The sequence below is a fragment of the Ranitomeya variabilis genome, chromosome 2 (assembly GCF_051348905.1).
Source record: "Ranitomeya variabilis isolate aRanVar5 chromosome 2, aRanVar5.hap1, whole genome shotgun sequence".
Lineage (NCBI taxonomy): Eukaryota > Metazoa > Chordata > Amphibia > Anura > Dendrobatidae > Ranitomeya > Ranitomeya variabilis.
In genome coordinates this window covers 276,239,073-276,263,155 of record NC_135233.1, presented here as the reverse complement: position 1 = coordinate 276,263,155, position 24,083 = coordinate 276,239,073, and the positions used below count along the sequence as shown (strand labels likewise).

At 45.4% G+C, this 24,083-nt stretch overlaps 1 protein-coding gene across 4 annotated transcripts in view; it reads left to right on the top strand.

The window, feature by feature from the left end:
- Positions 1 to 24,083, top strand: part of TEX11 (testis expressed 11) — a 301,033-nt gene that overhangs the window by 217,268 nt on the left and 59,682 nt on the right. For all 4 annotated transcript variants that reach the window (XM_077284979.1, XM_077284978.1, XM_077284977.1 and 1 more), the window contains one exon: positions 7,409 to 7,517. In XM_077284979.1, the coding sequence (XP_077141094.1) occupies positions 7,409 to 7,517 (109 nt within the window). The remainder of the gene's footprint in view (positions 1 to 7,408; positions 7,518 to 24,083) is intronic.

The following is a 24,083-nucleotide window of genomic DNA, read 5'->3' as shown; positions in this document are numbered from 1 at the left end:
ATGACACACACATGCAGCATCAGACACGCACACACATGTCACACACACACACATCACACACACACATCACACACACACATCACACACACACAATCTCCTCTGTGTTGCAGGGGCGGCTGATCTGTCCATGTGCAGCTCTTCAGTTTCTCCGGCTGCTCACAGCTCTGCACTGTCCCGGCACCTCCCCCGTCTCTCCTTCTCTGCCGGGATAGCAGCTAAGAGCAGGAGAAGCCGGAGCTCCGTGCACACACAGGAGGCAGGTGAGTCGCTGACCTCTCATCTTGATCGCTGCTGGCTCTCTGCCTCAGCGTGGCAGCGCCGCACACACAGGGGGCGGGGGGGGCCGGGATCGGTCGGGAGGAGACCCAGCATGTATAAGAAAAAAAAACAGCCACAAACCTAAGCTACTCAGGTGCCGCCCCCTGCATTGTCCCTGCCCTAGGCACGTAGTGCGGGACATTAGTGTCCCGCCCGGGATCCCGGGGCTGACTGTCAAAATCAGGACAGTCCCGCGGGATCCGGGACGGTTGGGAGGTATGACTAACACTGATCTACAAAGCCATCCACAACCCGTCCCCTCCCTATATCTCTGAACTATTCTCCCACTATCTTCCCTCACGTAATCTCCGATCCTCCCAAGACCTCCTACTCTCCTTCACACTTATTCGTTCTTCACACAACCGCCTCCAACATTTCTCCCGAATATCCCCATCCTCTGGAATTCCACGCCTCAACACGTCTGAATATCCACCACCCTCGGATCCTTCAGACAGAACCGGAAAACCCATCTCTTCAGGAAAGCCTACAGCCTGCAATAACCATTCTCCTGCCTCACCACCACCACCAGAGCTACCGCACCCCCGACCTTCTGTCTCTACCCCATTATCCCATAGAATGTAAGTCCACAAGGACAGGGTCCTCTCCCCGCTGTACCAGTCTGTCATTGTAAATTTGTTTATTGTAACCGATATCTATAACTCTGTACGTAACCCCTTTCTCATGTACAGCACCATGGAATTAATGGTGCTATATAAATAAATAATAATAATTGAATCATGCACACCCATACAAGTCTATGGAAGGGAGTGAAATATTGGACTGCACCGAGATGTTATTGAAGTGCAGTCCGACATACGCTGACTCAGACAATGGAGAAATTAAGTAATCCATCTTCTCCGCACATTTGCTGGGATTCTCTCATGCGAGAGAATCGGATCCTAGTAAGATGACACTTGGATCAAACTCTGACAGAGTGTCAGCCGAGTCTCATTAGCATAATCTTCCCGATTCTCTTGCATGAGAGACTACACTCACCGGCCACTTTATTAGGTACACCTGTCCAACTTCTTGTTAACACTTAATTTCTAATCAGCCAATCACATGGCGGCAACTCAGTGCATTTAGGCATGTAGACATGGTCAAGACAATCTCCTGCAGTTCAAACCGAGCATCAGTATGGGGAAGAAAGGTGATTTGAGTGCCTTTGAACGTGGCATGGTTGTTGGTGCCAGAAGGGCTGGTCTGAGTATTTCAGAAACTGCTGATCTACTGGGATTTTCACGCACAACCATCTCTAGGGTTTACAGAGAATGGTCCGAAAAAGAAAAAAAATCCAGTGAGCGGCAGTTCTGTGGGCGGAAATGCCTTGTTGATGCCAGAGGTCAGAGGAGAATGGGCAGACTGGTTCGAGCTGATAGAAAGGCAACAGTGACTCAAATCGCCACCCGTTACAACCAAGGTAGGCCTAAGAGCATCTCTGAACGCACAGTGCGTCGAACTTTGAGGCAGATGGGCTACAGCAGCAGAAGACCACACCGGGTACCACTCCTTTCAGCTAAGAACAGGAAACTGAGGCTACAATTTGTACAAGCTCATCGAAATTGGACAGTAGAAGATTGGAAAAACGTTGCTTGGTCTGATGAGTCTCGATTTCTGCTGCGACATTCGGATGGTAGGGTCAGAATTTGGCGTAAACAACATGAAAGCATGGATCCATCCTGCCTTGTATGGAGCATCTTTGGGATGTGCAGCCGACAAATCTGCGGCAACTGTGTGATGCCATCATGTCAATATGGACCAAAATCTCTGAGGAATGCTTCCAGCACCTTGTTGAATCTATGCCACGAAGAATTGAGGCAGTTCTGAAGGCAAAAGGGGGTCCAACCCGTTACTAGCATGGTGTACCTAATAAAGTGGCCGGTGAGTGTATATGCCAGTGTGAGTGAGCCTGGATTGTCATGATTATTATTTTTAATTATGCTTTGCTTATATACAGTGGCTTGCAAAAGTATTCACCGCTTGCCTTTTTACCTAGTTTGTTACATTACAACCTGTGTTTAAATATTTATTAAATCCGAATTGTGTGTAATGCATCAGCACTAAATTTTCAGAGTTGGTGCAGTGAGAAAAATATAGGCATAAATTAAATGTATGGGATCAAGAACTAAAAATTGGCATGTGCATATGTATTCACCCCTTTTGCTATGAAACCCCTTAAAATTTCTGGTGCAAGCAATTACTTTCATAAGTCACATGCTTAGTGAAAGAACGTCCACTTGTGTGCAGTTTAGGTGTCAAAGAATCTATCAGTATAAACACAATAGAGTTGAGTGAATATGTTCTGGTCCCCGCTTATTCGGCAAGCTATAGCTCTTACCGAATAAGCTGCAGAGGGAACCCAGCTTCCTGGATCGCATCGACTGATCAGCTGTCTGTTGCCACAGCTGCATGTGTCACGGCTGTGTCACTGTCACAGCACATGCATAGAGAGCTTGTTTGTTGGGCTCCCCATGCATGTGTTGTGACAGTCACATAGCCGCGACATATGCAGCTGCAGAGCCGAACAGCAGGAGCGATCCAGGAAGCCGGGTACCCTCTGCAGCTTATTCGATAAGCACTATAGCTTGCCAAATAAGGGGGAACCCGAACAAATTCACTCAACTCTATTACACACCTTTTCTGAAAGGCCACAGAGTCTTCAACACCATTAAACAAGAAGCACCACTTACCAAACACCATGCAGACCAAGGAGATCTCCAGACAAGTCAAGGACAAAGTTGTTGAGAAGTACAAGTCAGAATTGGGTTATAAAAAATATCCCAATCTCTGATGATTCCCCAGACCACCAACAAATCTATGATCATAAATGGAAAAACACATGGTACTACAACAATACTGCTAAGAGAAGGCTGCTCACCAAAACTCTTGGCTGAGGCAAGGAAGGCAGTAGTCAGAGGCAGCATAGAGACCAAAGTTAACCCTGATGGAGCTGCAGTGCTCCCAAGCAGAGACTGGAGTATCTGTCCACACGACCACAATAAGCCGTACACTCCATAGATGTGGCCTTTATGTAAGAGTGGGCAGAAAAAGCTTTTACACATAAAAATTGTAAGGCTCGTTCTGAGTTTGCCAAAAAACATGTGGGAGACTCCCTAAATATATGGAGGAAGGTGCTGCAGTCAGATGAGACTAAAATTTAACTTTTTGGCCATCAAGATAAATGCTATGTCTGGCGCCAAACCAAAACAGATCATCACGCCAAGAGCAAAACCTGTTTCAGTCTGTCAGTGATTTGAGACTGGGACAAAGGTTCACCTTCCAACAAGACAATGACCCAAAGCATACTGCTAAAGCAACACTCGAGTGGTTTAAGGGGAAACGTGTAAATGTTTTAGAGTGGCCTAATCAAAGCCCAGACCTTACTCCAACTGGGCATCTGTAGTCAGACTTGGAAGATTGCTGTTCAACTTAGGAAACCATTTAACTTGAAGGAGTTGGAGCAGTTGGAATGGGAAAAATCCTAGTGGCAAGATGTGGAAGGCTCATAGAAACTCATCCAAAACAACTTGCAGCTGTAATTGCCATAAAAGGAGGCTCTACAAAGTACTGACTTTAACAGTTATGCACACTGAAGTTTTCAGTTATTTTGTCCTATTTGTTGTTTGGTTCACAATAAAGAGAAAACCAAATGTTCACAGTTGTAGGCATGTTCTTTACATGAACTGATGCAAACTATCACGATACATATTGCGACCAAACGGGGGGGGGGGGGGGGTCGGTACAACAAATTCACAACGGGATGGAAAAAGGAGGGAGGAAGGCCCTATAAATAAGAAAATGAAGGAATGGTCACCTCCTGCTCAAACCTGAGCCTGTCCCTGCACTCCCCTAATGCCCTAAGGGGGTCCTTCACCCCACCGTCGTCAGGAACCTCGTCTCTAGTTGTCATCACCTTGCGCTGCCCTGGCTAGTACACTGGCTGGCAAGGAGCGCTAACCTCACCACTGCAGATGGTACCACACAGGGGATCGTGAAAAAACACAAAAAACACCACACTTAGCTTCAAGACCCAGCTGCGAAGCTCCTCACCGCAGATGACTCTGAAGCCGGACTCCAGACTCCACTCAGTGTAGGATACGACACCAGGACTTCAAACAGCTGATACATGCTGGCACCAGAGAGCTCCTTACACATCGGCTGGTCTCCAGAGAAACTCTATCACCAACAGTCAGCTGATGCATCAGGTGACCATTTAAAGGATTCTGGAAGTGGTCACCACCCACATCAGCTGACCCAGCAGCACTGCAGTTGAACCAGATTGCCAGCTGGGGGAAAAAAATGACATTAAAGGGCACCTGTCACCACGTGTTTGGAAGATGGGATAAAAATAGCGTTAAATAGGGGCAGAGGTGGGCGTTACATTAGTGTGTTTGTTATGCGTTTATTACCCACCGAAGCTGCCGAAATACCTTTGCAAAGTCTCCGTTTTCGCCTGTCAATCAGGCTGGTCTGGTCAAAAGGGCGTGGTGTCTTCCCCCAGATCTTGCTTAGTTTTCCTGATAAACAAAAAAGAAAAAAGTGTTCCTCCGCACAGCTGTAAGTCCAATTTAACTCTGTAATAGCAAACAATCCATTGCTTCTCGGAACCACCGACAAAAAATACCTTTTAATGTAATCACGGGGTGCAACTTCCAAAAACACTTGTGCAGTCCATATGAAGATAGAAAAAAGTGCCGTTGTCCAAGTTGTTTCACATCCCTCCCTGCTATTTTTGTACCATGTCCGAATAAAGTCTTGACCACTTATAACACGGGTAAGTGCACTTTTTTCTATCTTCATATGGACTTGCTTAGTTTTCCGTTGGTGGCGTAGTGGTTTGCGCATGCCCAAGGTCCCGAATCCACTGCACAGGGGAGTTAAAAGAGCGCGATGTGCACTATTTCATTGGTGATTGGTGGGGGCGGCCATCTTCCTTTGGCCGCGAGTGCGCAGAAGCGGCGCTCTGCTGGCCGCGGCTTCAGGAAAATGGCCGCGGGATGCCGCGCGTGCGCAGATGGAGATCGCAGCGGCCATTTTCCTGAAGCAGAGTTCGCGCTCTTTTAACTCCCCTGTGCAGTGGATCCGGGACCTTGGGCATGCGCAAACCACTACGCCACCAACGGAAAACTAAGCAAGATCTGGGGGAAGACACCACGCCCTTTTGAGCAGACCAGCCTGATTGATAGGCGAAAACGGAGACTTTGCAAAGGTATTTCGGCAGCTTCGGTGGGTAATAAACGCATAACAAACACACTAATGTAACGCCCACCTCTGCCCCTATTTAACGCTATTTTTATCCCATCTTCCAAAAACGTGGTGACAGGTGCCCTTTAACCCCTTCCCGACATGTAACGGTATAGTACGTCACATGTCGGGACCCCCGCTTTGATGTGCGCTCCGGCGGTGAGCGCACATCAAAGTCGCGACATGTCAGCTGTTTTTTACAGCTGACATGTGCGCGCAATAGCGGCGGGTGAAATCGCGATCACCCGCCGCTATTAACTAGTTAAATGCCGCTGTCAAACTCAGACAGCGGCATTTAACTACCGCATCCGGCCGTGCGGCCGGATATGAGCGCATCGCCGACCCCCGTCACATGATCGGGGGTCGGCGATGTGTCAGGAAGGTAACCATAGAGGTCCTTGAGACCTCTATGGTTACTGATTGCCGGTGGCTGTGAGCGCCCCCCTGTGGTCGGCGCTCACAGCACACCTGCAAATCTGCTGTGTAGCAGCGATCTTATGATCACTGCTGCATAGCAGAGCCGATCGGGTTGTGCCTGCTTCTAGCCTCCCATGGAGGCTATAGAAGCATGGCAAAAGTAAAAAAAAAAAGTTTTTAAAAATGTGAAAAAAATAAAAAAAATATAAAAGTTTAAATCACCCCCCTTTCGCCCCAATCAAAATAAATCAATAAAAAAAAAACCCAACCTACACATATTTGGTATCGCCGCGTTCAGAATCGCCCGATCTATCAATAAAAAAAAAGCATTAACCTGATCGCTAAATGGCGTAATGAGAAAAAAATTCGAAACGCCAGATTTACGTTTTTTTGGTCGCCACGACATTGCATTAAAATGCAATAACGGGCGATCAAAAGAACGTATCTACACCAAAATGCTATCATTAAAAACGCCAGCTCGGCACGCAAAAAATAAGCCCTCACCTGACCCCAGATCACGAAAAATGGAGACGCTACGAGTATCGGAAAATGGCGCAATTTTGTTTTGTTTTGTTTTTTGCAAAGTTTGGAATTTTTTTTCACCACTTAGGTGAAAAATAACCTAGTCATGTTAGGTGTCTATAAACTCGTAGTGACCTGGAGAATCATAATGGCAGGTCAGTTTTAGCATTTAGTGAACCTAGCAAAATAGGCAAGCAAAAAACAAGTGTGGGATTGCACTTTTTTTGCAATTTCACTGCACTTGGAATTTTTTTCCCGTTTTCTAGTACACGACATGCTAAAACCAATGATGTCGTTCAAAAGTACAACTCGTCCCGCAAAAAATAAGCCCTCACATGGCCAAATTGACGGAAAAATAAAAAAGTTATGGCTCTGGGAAGGAGGGTAGCGAAAAACGAAAATGGAAAAACGGAAAAAGCTCCGGGGGTGAAGGGGTTAACCCCCAATGGTCACAAAAGGAAAAAAGCTACTTTTAAAACAGAGTGGAACCAGAGCTGCCACGAATCCAAAAATGGATCGTGACACAAACCCTCAAAAAAACAGTGAAATTCCAGGTTGTGAGGTAGCAAAACATGAAAATGCCAAGACGGATGAACACTTTCAAAAGCCATCTTATTCCGCACCACTTTACAGACATTATTATCACTCTTCCCATTAAGGCTCACAATCTAGATACCCCTTCAGTGTGTCTTTTTTGGAGTGACATACATGAAGGGCTGGGTGCTTGAAGGGGTTACACTCCAGAATTTGTGTAGTAGTTGAAAGCTTCATCATTTCAACAATATCACAATTATGTATTAGATAAACAAGTCTGTACAGTATGTTACAAGTAAAGTATAATCCTGCCTGCTGTCAGTATTTATCTACATATTTCTTTTTTTTATTACCTTTTTAAAAATAAATTTAGCTGTGTCAATGGAAGCTCCAGCATATTATCCATCAATTTGCAAGAAAGCGTTACAGGCTGCTTTAATTCAACATAAGAAGCAGGACTCATTGGATGTCTGCAGGATAAGGTATGCCTTTTATCTCGAATACATTGATTTAGGATCATTTGAATGTAGGAATGTCCTCAAATTTCTAGGAGCGTTGTTTGTCCATGATAATTACTGAAGGAAAATGTTTGTTTTTTATTGTATAACCACCACACAACAATTACCGGTATTTACTTTTATTCCGGGCTTCATTGACCTTCCCTCCTCTGATGATGCAGAGGCAAAAGCTGCTTCTGATTGCAGCATGGGAAAGAAATCTGTTGTCAGCTGTGGAACAATGCCACTAGTGCAAAACTGTCAATCATTCAGGAGCACATCGCCCCCTATAACAAAAGGTAGAACTAAGCTAAATAATAAGATAACTTTACTACTGCATCAGTAATACCATACTAATTTATGTAATTTCAAACTAAACTTTTCTCTGGAAGTTGCTCCTCTTTTTCACACCGTGCATTAGCTAATATCATGTGGATGCTGCTGTAATAAGGTTAAGGCTACTTTCACACTAGTGTCGGTACGGGGCCGTCGCGCTGCGTCGGCCCGACGTACCGACGCATACTGTGAAGAAAATGCCCGACGTTGGCAGCGGAAGCAGTCTTAAGACGCTTCCGCTGCTTCATTGTAAGGTCCGGGTAGGAGGGGGCGGAGTTTCGGCCGCGCATGCGCGGTCGAAAATGGGGGTCCCGACGCACAAAAAAAGTTACATGTAACTTTTTTGTGGCGGCGGTGCGCCAAAACACAACGCAACCGGCGTACGACGGTTGCGACGTGTGGCACTGCGTCGCAATGCGTCGCTAATAAAAGTCTATGGAGAAAAAAGGCATCCTGCAGACAACTTTGCGGGATGCGTTTTTTATCCACAACGACGCATTGTAACGTGCAGTGCACGACGCTAGTGTCAAAGTAGCCTTAGATGGGATTTTTGCAGAGGCTGGCAGGCAAATTTTAGGCTGGGAAGAGGCATAGTTAGTGATTCCGCTCAGATGGAGCGAAGCATCTGAGTGGACCCCTAACCAGGTAGCCCTGATTACAACTACAGTGGCACACCCTAATTGTGGTTACAGGGAAACCCAGCAGATAATCACAACACTCTATGACGGCCTCCTAAACTTTGATTTCCTCAAACTTTATGAGGCCCCTGAAGTAACCCTACACTGATTAAGGGCCCCCTGCAGTAGCCCCCACACTGTATGAGGGTCCCCAACACTTTACAATGCTCACACTGTAAGAGAGACCCCCACAGTAGCCGCACAATATATGAGGGCAATCCACAGTAGCCCCCATGCTGTATGAGGGTCCTTGCACTTTGAAGGCCTTCAAAGTAGCTTCAACACTGTGTGAGGGCCATACACAGTATCCTCTACACTGTATGAGGGTCCCCCACACTTTATGGTGCCTCCACAGTTGTACCGCAAGTACTAAATAAAATCAAAACATAACATACTCCAAATCCTGATAAGTCAGACAGCAGACAACCAAGGATGTTGATGTAATCATACCAGTGCAAGTACAGGACATCAAAATCCTGACACCACTTCACCCAAGCCTCCTCCAGTGCATCATCCCGTTGTTCTGCAGGCTGAATACTCAGAGACCTTTGGTCTACAGAATGGAGAGCTTTAGTGCAGGGAGACCATGTTTCTCTGCTCTACCGCAAAGTTTAACTGTATAGTTGCCCCCTGCAAGAGCCCCTAAACTGCATAATGGCCTCTACATTAGCTTCCACACTGTATAATGGCCCTGCATTAGCACCCAACCTGTATAATTGCTCCTGCATTAGCCTCCAAACTGTATAATTGCTCCTGCATTAGCCCCCAAACTGTTTAGTGGGCCCCATACTAAGCCACAAACTATGTAATGGCCCCTGCATTAGCACCCATACTGGTCCCCACAGTTAAAAGAAAAAAAGAAAAGTTCAGGTTCGGGTACCAGAACAATACCCGAACCCCATTCACTTGAATTGGGGATCCGAACATCCAGTGTTTGCCACGCTGTCATGTACATGACAGAGCGGCAAACACTGCTCCTGAACGATAGTAAAATCATTACCGCCGGTCAGACAGCTGCGGTTCCCACGTTGTCAAACAGCGTGAGGCCGCAGATGTGATTGGCGGTAAAAAGGTTACCTCCAGTCACTGGCGTTAGCTGATGGGACAACTGCTCCCATCAGCCTAAGCCTGCTGTCACTAATGACAGGGAGAGTATTTCACCTCTGATGACAGCTGCGAGCTCACTCTGTCATTTGACAGCGTGGGAACTGCTGCTGTCTGACCGGCGGTAATGATGTTACTGCCGATCAGAAGCAGTGTTTGCTGCACTGTCATACGTATGTCAGCGCGACTAACACCCGGTGTTTGGGGGCCGAATCTGAACAATAGCACTGACTTCCTGGTGAAGTCCGTATTCGGTGTCCGTGCCTGAAAATTAGGTGTTCGTTACAGACGGCAAACTTTACTGTTTGAGTTCGTCCATCTCTAATTGCAATGCATTATACCTGCAATCAATGTGAAAAAGTGAGTTCCATAGAGTGACTAAGTAAAAAAGTGAAAAAAAAAAAAAAGTAAAAGAAAATTGTAAAAATGTTTTTAAAAACATTAATGAATATTACACTAATACATATTTTATGTAGAAAAAAAGAAAACTACACATATTTGGTATTGCCGCGTCCAGAACGACGATCTAGAAAATTGTCACACTAGTTAACCCGTTCAGTGAACCCTGTACATTTTTTTAAAAATGTGCTTTCAGAATATAGTGATGCAAAAATAATTACACTACCGTTCCAAAGTTTAGGGTCACTTAGAAATGTCCTTATTTTTGAAAGAAAAGCACAGGTTTTTTTTTAAATGAAGCTAACATTAAATAATTCAGAAATATACTATACATTGTTAATGTGGTAAATGACTATTTTAGCTGCAAACGTCTGGTTTGTAATGCAATATCTTCAAAGGTGTATAGAGGCCCATTTCCAACAACCATCACTCCAGTGTTCTTACGGTAATTTGTGCTTGCGAACTGTGTAAGAAGGCTAATGGATGGTTAGAATACCCTTGAAAACCCTCGTGCAAGTATGTTAGCACAGCTGAAAAGTTTGGCTGATTAGAGAACCTATAAACCTGACCTTCCTTTGAGCTATTTGAGAACCTGGAGCATTACATTTGTTGGTTCCATTAAACTCTCAAAATGGCCAGAAAAAAAGAACTTTCATGTGAAACTCGACAGTCTATTCTTGTTCTTAGAAATGAATGCCATTCCATGTGAGAAAATGCCAAGAAACTGAAGATTTCCTACAACGGTGTGTGCTACTCCCTTCAGAGGAGAGCACAAACAGGCTCTAATCAGAGTAGAAAGAGAAGTGGGAGGCCCCGCTGCACAACTGAGCAACAAGACAAGTACATTAGAGTCTGTAGTTTGAGAAATCGACGCCTCACTGGTCCTCAACTGGCAGCTTCATTAAATAGTACACGCAAAACGCCAGTGTCAATGTCTACAGTGAAGAGGTGACTCCGGGATGCTGGCCTTCAGAGCAGAATGGCAAAGAAAAAGCCATATCTGAGACTAGCTAATAAAAGGAAAAGATTAATATGGGCAAAAGAACAGACATTGGACAGAGGAAGATTGGAAAAAAGTGTTATGGGCAGACAAATCTAAGTTTGAGGTGTTTGGATCACAAAGAAGAACATTTGTGAGACGCAGAACAACTGAAAAGATGCTAGAAGAGTGCCTGACGCCATCTGTCAAGCATGGTGGAGGTAATGTGATGGTCTGGGGTTGCTTTGGTGCTGGTAAAGTGGGAGATTTGTACAAGGTAAAAGGGATATTTAATAAGGAAGGCTATCACTCCATTTTGCCATGCCATACCCTGTGGACAGCGCTTGATTGGAGCCAATTTCTTCCTACAAGAGGACAATGACCCAAAGCACACCTCCAAATTATGCCAGAACTATTTAGGGAAGAAGCAGGCAGCTGGTATTCTATCTGTAATAGAGTGGCCAGCGCAGTCACCAGATCTCAACCCCAAAGAGCTGTTGTGGGAGCAGCTTGACAGTATGGTATGCAAAAAGTGCCCATCAAGCCACACCAACTTGTGGGAGTGGTTTCTGGAAGCATGGGGGGGGGGAATTTCTCCAGATTACCTCAGCAAATTAACTGCTAGAATGCCAAAGGTCTGCACTGCTGTAATTGTTGCAAAGGGAGCATTCTTTGACAAAAGCATAGTTTGAAGGAGAAAATTACTTCAAATAAAAATCTTTTTCGAACCTTGTCAATGTCTGGACTAGATTTTCAATTCATTTGGCAACTCATTTGAATAATAAAAGTATGAGTTTTCATGGAAAACACAGTTGTCTGGGTGACCCTAAACTTTGGAACCATAGTGTATTTTTCTATAAAATTTTTTATTGTGAAAGCACCAGAGCATAAAAAAAAAAAAAAAAAATCACATGAGGTTTTTGCTGCGTGCGCTCATCCGGACGATACTATCCAGGGGATAACAATGTCCCCCTACCTGCAATCAATACCGGTGAGGTCCAGACTATTACCTCCGGTGCACATACTTTGAGCAGCTTCACAGCAACCCGGGCCAGCACATGATATCAACCCTGTCACGGTGAGACACATCTTGAAGCCTACTAAGGTATGCATATGTGGAGATACTTAAACATTGCAGTACTATAATTTAATGTGAGTGTACTTTCAGTGTATTTTCAATAGGCAAATAGGTATCACACCAGGAACAACTGTGTGGTACACCACAGTATATACCCTAGGCGTGCACAAAACAACGCAAGGAGCTAAGTAGGGGAGCAGTTTATGTAACAAGTAGTTAAGTAGTTAGACTCCAGGCACTTGTAGCACGGTATTTGTATTATATTCACATATGGGGTATTGTTGCACTCAAATTGAGAAATTGCACGGTGCCTTTTCTCCTGTTACCCTTGTGAAAATAAAAAAATGGGTCTGAAAGAACATTTTTGTGGGAAAGATGTGATTTCAAAAAAAAAAATGTTCACAGCACGACGGTATAAACTTCTAAGAAGCACCTGGGGTACAAGGTGTTCACCACACTTAGGCCGGCCTCACACTAGCGAGTTTTACGGACGTATGAGCGCATAAACTATTTCCGTAAAATTCGCATTACACACGGCCCAATGATTCTCTATGGCCCAGCTCCTATCTGCCGTTTATTACCCATCCGTAATATACAGTCTTGTACAGCTGTAGAAAATCGCAGCATGCTGCGTTTGTCACCGTATTGTGCAAAAAAAATTGCCAATGAAAGTCTATGGGGGCGAGAAAAATACGGATTCCACACGGACCAGCAGTGTGACTTGCGAGAAATACGCAGCGGTGTTAGTGAAAAGCCGGTAATTCAATTGCCGGCTTTTCATTTCTCCTTCCCAAACCCGACATGATATGAGACATGGTTTACATACAGTAAACCATCTCATATCCCCTTTTTTTTGCATATTCCACACTACTAATGTTAGTAGTGTGTATGTGCAAAATTTGGGTGCTGTAGCTGCTAAAATAAAGGGTTAAATGGCGGAAAAAATTGGCGTGGGCTCCCGCGCAATTTTCTCCGCCAGAGTGGTAAAGCCAGTGACTGAGGGTAGATATTAATAGCCTAGAGAGGGTCCATGGTTATTGGCCCCCCCTGGCTACAAACATCTGCCCCCAGCCACCCCAGAAAAGGCACATCTGGAAGATGCGCTTATTCTGACACTTGGCCACTCTCTTCCCACTCCCGTGTAGCGGTGGGATATGGGGTAATGAAGGGTTAATGTCACCTTGCTATTGTAAGGTGACATTAAGCCAGATTAATAATGGAGAGGCGTCAATTATGTCACCTATCCATTATTAATCCAATTGTATGAAAGGGTTAAAAAACACACACACACATTATTAAAAAGTATTTTAATGAAATAAACACACAGGTTGTTTTAATATTTTATTGCTCTCTCAATCCACCTGAAGACCCTCGCTTGGCAAAATAATAAACCAACAATATACATACCTTCTGATGAACTGTCACGTCCCACGAAGTAAATCCATCTGAAGGGGTAAATCAATTTACAGGCAGGAGCTGTGCTAAAGCACTCGCTCGTACCTGTAAACCCCGGGTGCTGAAAGGAAAGCTGGGTGATCTGTACTTACATTGAGTCACGGTGAGGCGCCCTCTGCTGGATGTTGTCATGAACTGCAGCCTTGGAAAAGTTCCCACACTCGAGTTCATGTGAGTTCATCCAGCAGAGGGAGCACCACCGCGACTCAATGTAAGTACAGATCACCCAGCTTTCCTTTCAGCACCCGGGGTTTACAGGCACGAGCGAGTGCATTAGCACAGCTCCTGCCTGTAAATTGTTTTAACCCCTTCAGATGGATTTACTTCGTGGGACGTGACAGTTCATCAGAAGTGATGTATATTGTTGGTTTATTATTTTGCCAAGCGAGGGTCTTCAGGTGGATTGAGAGAGCAATAAAATATTAAAACAACCTGTGTTTTTATTTCATTAAAATACTTCTTAATAATGTGTGTGTGTGTTTTTTAACCCTTTCATACAATTGGATTAATAATGGATAGGTGACATAATTGACGCCTCCTCATTATTAATCTGGCTTAATGTCACCTTACAATAGCAAGGTGACATTAACCCTTCATTACTCCATATCCCACCGCTACACGGGAGTGGGAAGAGAGCGGCCAAGTGCCAGAATAGGCGCATCTTCCAGATGTGCCTTTTCTGGGGTGGCTGGGGGCAGTGTTATGCGCTGGTGGTTTAGGAGCAACATGAGACGTGCTCTGGAGGAGGTGGTACCTGTACTGACCGCAGTTCCTGAGCTTAACACAACACTAGAAGTAGCCGTGGGATGTTCCTGTCACTCCCTAGACACCTCGACACAGCCGGAGGACTAACTACCCCTAAAGATAGAAACAGGAAAGCTATCTTGCCTCAGAGAAAATCCCCAAAGGATAGGACAGCCCCCCACAAATATTGACTGAGTGGAGAGGGAAATGACATGCGCAGAATGAAACCAGGATGTAGCAAAGGAGGCCAGTCTAGCTAGATAAATAGAACAGGAAAGAATACTGTGCGGTCAGTATTAAAACCTAGAAAAATCCACCACAGAGTTTACAAAAATCTCCACACCTGACTAAAGGTGTGGAGGGTAAATCTGCTTCCCAGAGCTACCAGCTTAACTGAATAAATCCATACTGACAAGCTGGACTAGAAAAAGCATAGAAAGTGCAGAAAGATTAAGTCCACAACAAGTGGACTGCAAAAGAACAAAGCAAGGACTTATCTTTGCTGAACTGGTCAGAATATCAGGGAAATCCAAGCAGAGATGTGAATCCAACCAGGAACCATTGACAACTGGCACAGGCTGAAGGATAGAACCAGGCTAAATAGCCGAGCCAGAAAGACAATCAGTGGAAGCATCTGCTGACTGCTAAATCCAAGGAGCAGCAGTACCACTTAAAACCACCGGAGGGAGCCCAAGAGCAGAACTCGCAAAAGTGCCACTTACAACCACCGGAGGGAGCCCAAGAGCGGAATTCACAACAGTACCCCCCCTTGAGGAGGGGTCACCGAACCCTCACCAGAGCCCCCAGGCCAATCAGGACGAGCCAAGTGAAAAGCACGAACCAAATCGGCGGCATGGACATCGGAGGCAACAACCCAAGAATTATCCTCCTGGCCATAACCCTTCCACTTGACAAGATACTGAAGCCTCCGCCTCGAAAAAGGAGAATCCAAAATTTTCTCCACCACATATTCCAACTCCCCATCAACCAACACCGGGGCAGGAGGATCAACAGAGGGAACAACGGGCACCACATGTCTCCGCAACAAAGATCTATGGAAAACATTATGGATGGCAAAAGAGGCTGGAAGGGCCAAACGAAAAGATACCGGATTGATAATCTCAGAAATCTTATAAGGACCAATAAACCGAGGCTTGAACTTAGGGGAAGAAACCTTCATAGGAACATGATGAGAAGATAACCAGACTAAATCCCCCACCCGAAGCCGGGGCCCAACACACCGACGGCGGTTAGCAAAACGTTGAGCCTTTTCCTGAGACAATGTCAAATTGTCTACCACATGAGTCCAAATCTGCTGTAACCTGTCCATTACAGAATCCACACCAGGACAATCAGACGGCTCAACCTGCCCCGAAGAATAACGAGGATGAAAACCAAAATTACAAAAGAAAGGCGAAACCAAAGTAGCCGAACTAGCCCGATTATTAAGGGCAAACTTGGCCAACGGCAAGAAAGCCACCCAATCATCCTGGTCAGCAGACACAAAGCATCTCAAATAGGTTTCCAAGGTCTGATTAGTTTGCTCAGTTTGGCCATTTGTCTGAGGATGAAATGCCGAAGAAAAAGACAAATCAATGCCCATCCTAGCACAAAAGGCCCGCCAAAACCTAGAAACAAACTGGGAACCTCTGTCAGACACAATATTCTCCGGAATGCCATGCAAACGAACCACATGCTGAAAAAACAATGGAACCAAGTCAGAGGAGGAAGGCAATTTAGGCAAAGGTACCAAATGGACCATTTTAGAGAACCGGTCACAAACCACCCAGATAACAGACATCTTCTGGGAAACAGGAAGATCCGAAATAAAATCCATAGAAATATGCGTCCAGGGCCTCTCAGGGACCGGCAAAGGCAAAAGCAACCCACTAGCGCGGGAACAGCAAGGCTTGGCCCGGGCACAAGTCCCACAGGACTGCACAAAAGAACGCACATCCCGCGACAAGGAAGGCCACCAAAAGGACCTAGCAACCAAATCTCTGGTACCAAAAATCCCAGGATGACCAGCCAACACCGAACAATGAACCTCAGAAATTACCTTACTTGTCCATCTATCAGGAACAAACAGCTTCCCCACAGGACAGCGGTCAGGTTTATCAGCCTGAAATTCCTGAAGCACCCGCCGTAAATCAGGGGAGATGGCAGAAAGAATCACCCCTTCCTTAAGAATGCCAACCGGCTCAAGGACTCCAGGAGAATCAGGCAAAAAACTCCTAGAGAGGGCATCAGCCTTAACATTCTTAGATCCCGGAAGATATGAGACCACAAAATCAAAACGGGAGAAAAACAGGGACCATCGAGCCTGTCTAGGGTTCAGCCGCTTGGCCGACTCGAGGTAAATCAGATTCTTATGATCGGTCAAGACCACAACGCGGTGCTTGGCTCCCTCAAGCCAATGTCGCCACTCCTCAAATGCCCACTTCATGGCCAACAACTCCCGATTGCCGACATCATAATTGCGCTCCGCAGGCGAAAACTTTCTGGAAAAAAAAGCACACGGTTTCATCAAAGAACCATCAGAACTCCTCTGAGACAAAACGGCCCCTGCCCCAATCTCAGAAGCGTCAACCTCAACCTGAAAAGGAAGAGAAACATCCGGCTGACGCAACACAGGGGCAGAAGTAAATCGGCGTTTAAGCTCCTGAAAGGCCTCAACAGCCGCAGAGGACCAATTCGTCACATCAGCGCCTTTCTTCGTCAAATCGATCAGGGGCTTAACCACACTGGAAAAGTTGGCAATGAAACGGCGATAAAAATTAGCAAAGCCCAAAAATTTCTGAAGACTCTTCACAGATGTGGGTTGAATCCAGTCATGAATGGCTTGGACCTTAACAGGATCCATTTCTATAGACAAGGGAGAAAAAATAAAACCCAAAAAAGAGACCTTCTGAACTCCAAATAGGCACTTAGACCCCTTCACAAATAAAGCATTATCACGAAGGATCTGGAATACCATCCTGACCTGCTTCACATGAGACTTCCAATCGTCGGAAAAAAATCAAAATATCATCCAAATACACAATCATGAATTTATCAAGATAATTGCGGAAAATATCATGCATGAAGGACTGAAATACAGAAGGAGCATTAGAGAGCCCGAAAGGCATCACAAGGTATTCAAAATGGCCTTCGGGCGTATTAAATGCAGTTTTCCATTCGTCACCCTGTTTAATACGAACAAGATTATATGCCCCTCGAAGGTCAATCTTAGTAAACCAACTAGCCCCCTTGATCCGAGCAAACAAATCAGAAAGCAAAGGTAAAGGGTATTGGAATTTGACCCTGATCTTATTAAGAAGGCGATAATCAATACAGGGTCTCAAGGAGCCATCCTTCTTGGCAACAAAAAAGAATCCCGCTCCCAATGGTGACGAAGACGGCCGAATATGCCCCTTCTCTAAAGACTCCTTAACATAACTCCGCATGGCGGCATGCTCTGGCACAGACAGATTGAAAAGTCGGCCCTTAGGGAACTTACAGCCAGGAATCAAGTTAATAGCACAATCACAGTCCCTATGTGGAGGAAGGAAACTGGACTTGGGCTCATCAAATACATCCTGGAAATCCGACAAAAACTCAGGAACTTCAGAAGAGGGGGAAGAGGAAATTGACATCAAAGGAACGTCACTATGTACCCCTTGACAACCCCAACTAGTCACAGACATAGATTTCCAATCCAGCACCGGATTATGTCCCTGTAACCATAGAAAACACAGTACAACAACCTCATGCAAATTATGCAACGCCAAAAAACGGCAATCTTCCTGATGTGCTGGAGCCATGCACATGGTCAGCTGAGTCCAATACTGAGGTTTATCCTTGGCCAACAGCGTAGCATCAATGCCCCTCAAAGGAATAGGGCTCTGCAAAGGCTGCAAGGAAAAACCACAGCGCCTGGCGAATTCCAAGTCCATCAAGTTCAGGGCAGCGCCTGAATCCACAAATGCCATGACAGAAAAGGACGATAATGAGCAAATCAAGGTCACAGATAAGAGAAATTTAGGCTGTACAGTACTGATGGTAACAGACCTAGCGACCCTCTTAATACGCTTAGGGCAATCAGAAATAACATGAGCAGAATCACCACAGTAAAAACACAGCCTATTCTAGCGTCTGAATCCCTGCCGTTCTGCTCTAGTCAAAATCCTATCACATTGCATAGGCTCAGGACCCTGCTCAGAGGATACTGCCATATGGTGCACAACTTTGCGCTTGCGCAGGCGCCAATCAATCTGAATGGCTAGAGACATAGATTCGCTCAAACCAGCAGGCGTGGGGAACCCCACCATAACATCTTTAAGGGCTTGAGAAAGACCCTTTCTGAAAATTGCTGCCAGAGCCTCCTCATTCCATTTAGTGAGCACAGACTATTTTCTAAATTTCTGGCAGTATACTTCTGCCGCTTCCTGACCCTGACACAGGGCCAACAAGGTCTTTTCTGCATGATCCACAGAATTAGGTTCGTCATACAATAATCTGAGCGCTTGAAAAAATGCGTCTACATTATGCCGGATCCCCTGATTCAAGGGAGAATGCCCAGTCCTGAGGGTCACCACGCAGCAGAGAGATGACAATTTTAACCTGCTGAATGGAATCACCAGAGGAACGGGGTTTCAAGGCAAAAAACAATTTGCAGTTATTTTTAAAGTTCAAAAACTTGGATCTGTCCCCAAAAAACAAATCAGGGGTTGGAATTCTAGGCTCTAAAACCGGAGTCTGGACAACATAATCTTGGATACTCTGTACTCTTGCAGCAAGTTGATCCACACGAGAAAACAAACCCTGAACATCCATGCCAGCGCCAAAATCCTGAACCACCCAGAGATTAAGATGAAAAAAAGACAAAACAGACTGCAGAAAAAAAAAATGGCTCAGAACTTCCTTTTCCTTCTTTTGAGATGCATTTAATTCATTTTTGGCCAGTTGTACTGTTATGCGCTGGTGGTTTAGGAGCAACATGGGACGTGCTCTGGAGGAGGTGGTATCTGTACTGACCGCAGTTCCTGAGCTTAACACAACACTAGAAGTAGCCATGGGATGTTCCTGTCACTCCCTAGACACCTCGTCACAGCCGGAGGACTAACTACCCCTAAAGATAGAAACAGGAAAGCTATCTTGCCTCAGAGAAAATCCCCAAAGGATAGGACAGCCCCCCACAAATATTGACTGTGAGTGGAGAGGGAAATGACATACGCAGAATGACACCAGGATGTAGCAAATGAGGCCAGTCTAGCTAGATGAATAGAACAGGAAAGAATACTGTGCGGTCAGTATTAAAAACTAGAAAAATCCACCACAGAGTTTACAAAAATCTCCACACCTGACTAAAGGTGTGGAGGGTAAATCTGCTTCCCAGAGCTACCAGCTTAACTGAATAAATCCATACTGACAAGCTGGACTAGAAAAAGCATAGAAAGTGCAGAAAGATTGTCCACAACAAGTGGACTGCAAAAGAACAAAGCAAGGACTTATCTTTGCTGAACTGGTCAGAATATCAGGGAAATCCAAGCAGAGATGTGAATCCAACCAGGAACCATTGACAACTGGCACAGGCTGAAGGATAGAACCAGGCTAAATAGCCGAGCCAGAAAGACAATCAGTGGAAGCAGCTGCTGACTACTAAATCCAAGGATCAGCAGTACCACTTAAAACCACCGGAGGGAGCCCAAGAGCAGAACTCGCAAAAGTGCCACTTACAACCACCGGAGGGAGCCCAAGAGCGGAATTCACAACAGGGCAGATGTTTGTAGCCAGGGGGGGCCAATAACCATGGACCCTCTCTAGGCTATTAATATCTGCCCTCAGTCACTGGCTTTACCACTCTGGCGGAGAAAATTGCGCGGGAGCCCACGCCAATTTTTTCCGCCATTTAACCCTTTATTGTAGCAGCTACAGCACCCAAATTTTGCACATACACACTACTAACATTAGTAGTGTGGAATATGCAAAAAAAAAAAAAGGGATATGAGATGGTTTACTGTATGTAAACCATGTCTCATATCCTGTCAGGCTTGTGAAGGAGAAATGAAAAGCCGGCAATTGAATTACCGGCTTTTCACATATATCGCGCTGAATTAAATATAAATACAGAATATATATATATGTGTCTCAATGACATATATAATATATATATATATATATATATATATATATATATATATATACTGTATATATTTTTTAACGAACATTTGAGCTCATAAATCCATTAGATGTCAGTTTTGCAAGCCTGCGAGAAAATATCGCAGTACGGATGCCATACGGATTACATACGGAGGATGCCATGCGCAAAATACGCTGACACACCCTGCCTACGGATGACATACGGACCACTATTTTGGGGACTTTTCTGTGTATTACGGCCGTAATAAACGGACCGTATTTACATACGCTGAGTGTGAGGCCGGCCATATAGATACATTTCCTGATGGGTATAGTTTCCAAAATACTCAGTGAGGGTGACTTTTTAGGCACATCAAGGGCTCTCCAAACGTGTCATGGTGTCCACTCTTAATTCCAGCCATTTTTGCATTCAAAAAGTCAAAGCATTCTCTTTACTTTTCCAAGCCCTGCAGTGTGCCCAAACAGTAGTTTTACATCACATATGGGGTATCTGAGTACTCAGGAGAAATTGAACAACAATTTTTGAGGTTAAATTTCTCATGTTACCCTTCTGAAAATAAAAATGTTATGGGGTAAGTAAATATTTTGTGAAAAAAAAGTAAAATATTCATTTTTTCCTTCCACATTGCATAAATTCATTTGAAGCACCTTAACAGTTAATAAACTCCTTGAATGTGGCTTTGAGGAATTTGAGGGGTGCAGTTTTTAGAATGGTGTCACTTTTTGGTATTTTCTGTATAGGCCCCCAAAGTCACTTTAAGGGCTGTCCCACACGTCCAGATAATTCCGGTACCGGAATAAATCGGTACCGGAGTTATCCGTGTCCGTGTGCCTGGGAACTCACGGAGGCCATACGTGCGGCACACGTGTGCCGCCCGTATGGCGAGTGGGTACCACACGGAGCGTGTGGTACCCACTCTGCATCATGCTGAAGCCGCGATTCATATCCTCTCTGCAGTAGCGTTTGCGGCAGAGAAAATATGAATAATAGTGTTTAAAATAAAGATCTATGTGTCCGCCGCCCCCCCCACCCCCTGTGCGCCCCCCCGCTGGTCAGAAAATACTTACCCGGGTCCCCCGTCGGCTGTCGCTCCTTCCTGGTCTGGCCGCGGCTTCTAGTGTATGCGGTCACGTGGGCCCGATCATTTACAGTCATGAATATGTGGCTCCACCTCCCATAGGGACGGAGCCGACTATTCATGATTGTAAATGATCGGCCCCACGTGACCGCATACAGTAGGAGGCGCGGCCAGACCAGGAAGGAGCGAGGGAGCGGGTAAGTATTTTCTGACCAGCGGGGGGGGGCGCACAGGGGGTGGGGGGGCGGCGGACACCTAAATCTTTATTTTTAACACTATTCTTCATATTTTCTCTATAGCAAACGCTGCTACAGGGAAGATATGAATACCGGCTTCAGCACCATGTGGGGGGGACAGCGCTTACTGTAGCGCTGTCTCCTGCACGCACACGGACCCCAGACGGAGAATGTCCGTGTGAGGTCTGTGTTTTACGCGGACCCATTGACTCTATTGGGTCCGTGTAAAACGTGCGCTCCCACGAACACTGACATGTCTCCGTGTTTGGCACACGGAGACACGGTCCGCAAAAAATCAATGACATCTGCACAGATGCATTGATTTTTATGGGTCTACGTGTGTCAGTGTCTCCGGTACGTGAGGAAACTGTCACCTCACGTACCGGAATCACTGACGTGTGAAACCGGCCTAAATGTGAGATGGTTCCTAAAAAAATGGTTTTGTGAATGTTGGAAAAATGAAGACTTGCTGGTCAACTTTTAACCCTTGTAAATTCCTAACAAAAAAAAAAAAAATGATGCTTAAAAAATGGTGCTTATGTAAACTAGACATGTGGTAAATGTTAACTATTTTGTGTGACATAACTCTCTGGTTTAAAAGGAATCTGTCACCCCATTTTAGGCCTATAAGCTAAGGCCACAGCCATCAGGGGCTTATCTACAGTATTCTATGCTGTAGATAAGCCCCCCGATGTATCCTGAAAGATAAGAAAAGCAAGTTAGATTATACTCACCCAGGGGCGGTCCCGGTGCGGTCCGGTCCGATGGGCATCGCGGACCGGGTCCGGTGACTCCCATCTTCATACGATGACGTCCTCTTTGCTTCCTGTCGCGGCTCCTGCGCAGGCGTACTTTATCTGCTCTCTTGAGTACTGCAGGGCACAGGCCTCTCTGGACTATCACAGCGCCTGCGCACTGCAGTACTTTGCTCAGCCCTCAACAGGGCAGAGAATTCCGCCTGCACAGGAGCTGCGACAGGAAGCAAAGAAGAGGACATCATCATATGAAGATGGGAGGCGCCGGACCCAGACCGCGACACCCATCGGACCGGACCGCCCCTGGGTGAGTATAATCTAACTTGTTTTTCTTATCTTTCAGGTTACATCGGGGGCTTATCTACAGCATTACAGAATGCTGTAGATAAGCCCCTGATGGTGGTGGCCTTAGCTTATAGGCCTAAAAAGGGGTGACAGATTCCCTTTAAGGACATAAGAATGAACCCCTTTCTGACATCGGACATACTATCCTGTCGAGGTGGGGTGGGCCCGTATGACCACCGACGGGATAATACGTCCAGCGCGATCGGCCGCGTTCACGGGGGGAGCGCGGCTGATCGCGGCCGGGTGTCAGCTGACTATCGCAGCTGACATCTGGCACTATGTGCCAGGAGTGGTCACGGACCGCCCCCGGCACATTAACCCCTGGCACACTACGAGCAAACATGATCCCAGTGTTCCGGCGGTATAGGGAAGCATCGCACAGGGAGGGGGCTCCCTGCGGGCTTCCCTGAGACTCCCGGAGCAATGCAATCCAAGATGGCCGCGGCATCCAGGTCCTGCAGGGAGGTGGCTTCACTGCGCCTGCTCAGAAGCCTCCAGGAGTTGTGCGTGTCAGATCGCCGATCTGACACAGTGCACAGCAAAGTAAGATTGGCGATCTTACACTATAACATCATGCCCCCCCCCCCTGGGGCAATGTTATAGTGTAAAAAAAAAAATTTTCACATGTGTAAAAAAAAAAAAAATATATTGTTCCAATAAATACATTTCATTATCTAAATAAAAAAAAAAACAATAAAAGTACACATATTTAGTATCACCGCGTCCGTAGCGACCCGACCTATAAATCTGTCCCACTAGTTAACCCCTTCAGTGAACACCGTAAAAAAAAAAAACGAGGCAAAAAACAACACTTTATTATCATACCGCTAAATAAAAAGTGGAATAACACGCAATCAAAAAGACGGATATAAATAACCGTGGTACCGCTGAAAACGTCATCTTGTCCGGCAAAAAACGAGCCGCCATACAGCATCAAAGAAAAAATAAAAAAGTTATAGTCCTCAGAATAAAGCGATGCAAAAATAATTATTTTTTCTATAAAATAGTTTTTATCGTATAAAAGCACAAAAACATACAAAAATGATATAAATGAGGTATCTCTGTAATCGTACTGACCCGAAGAATAAAACTGCTTTATCCATTTTACCAAACGCGGAACAGTATAAACGCCTCCCCCAAAAGAAATTCATGAATAGCTGGTTTTTGGTCATTCTGCCTCACAAAAATCGGAATAAAAAGCGATCAAAAATGTCATGTGCCCG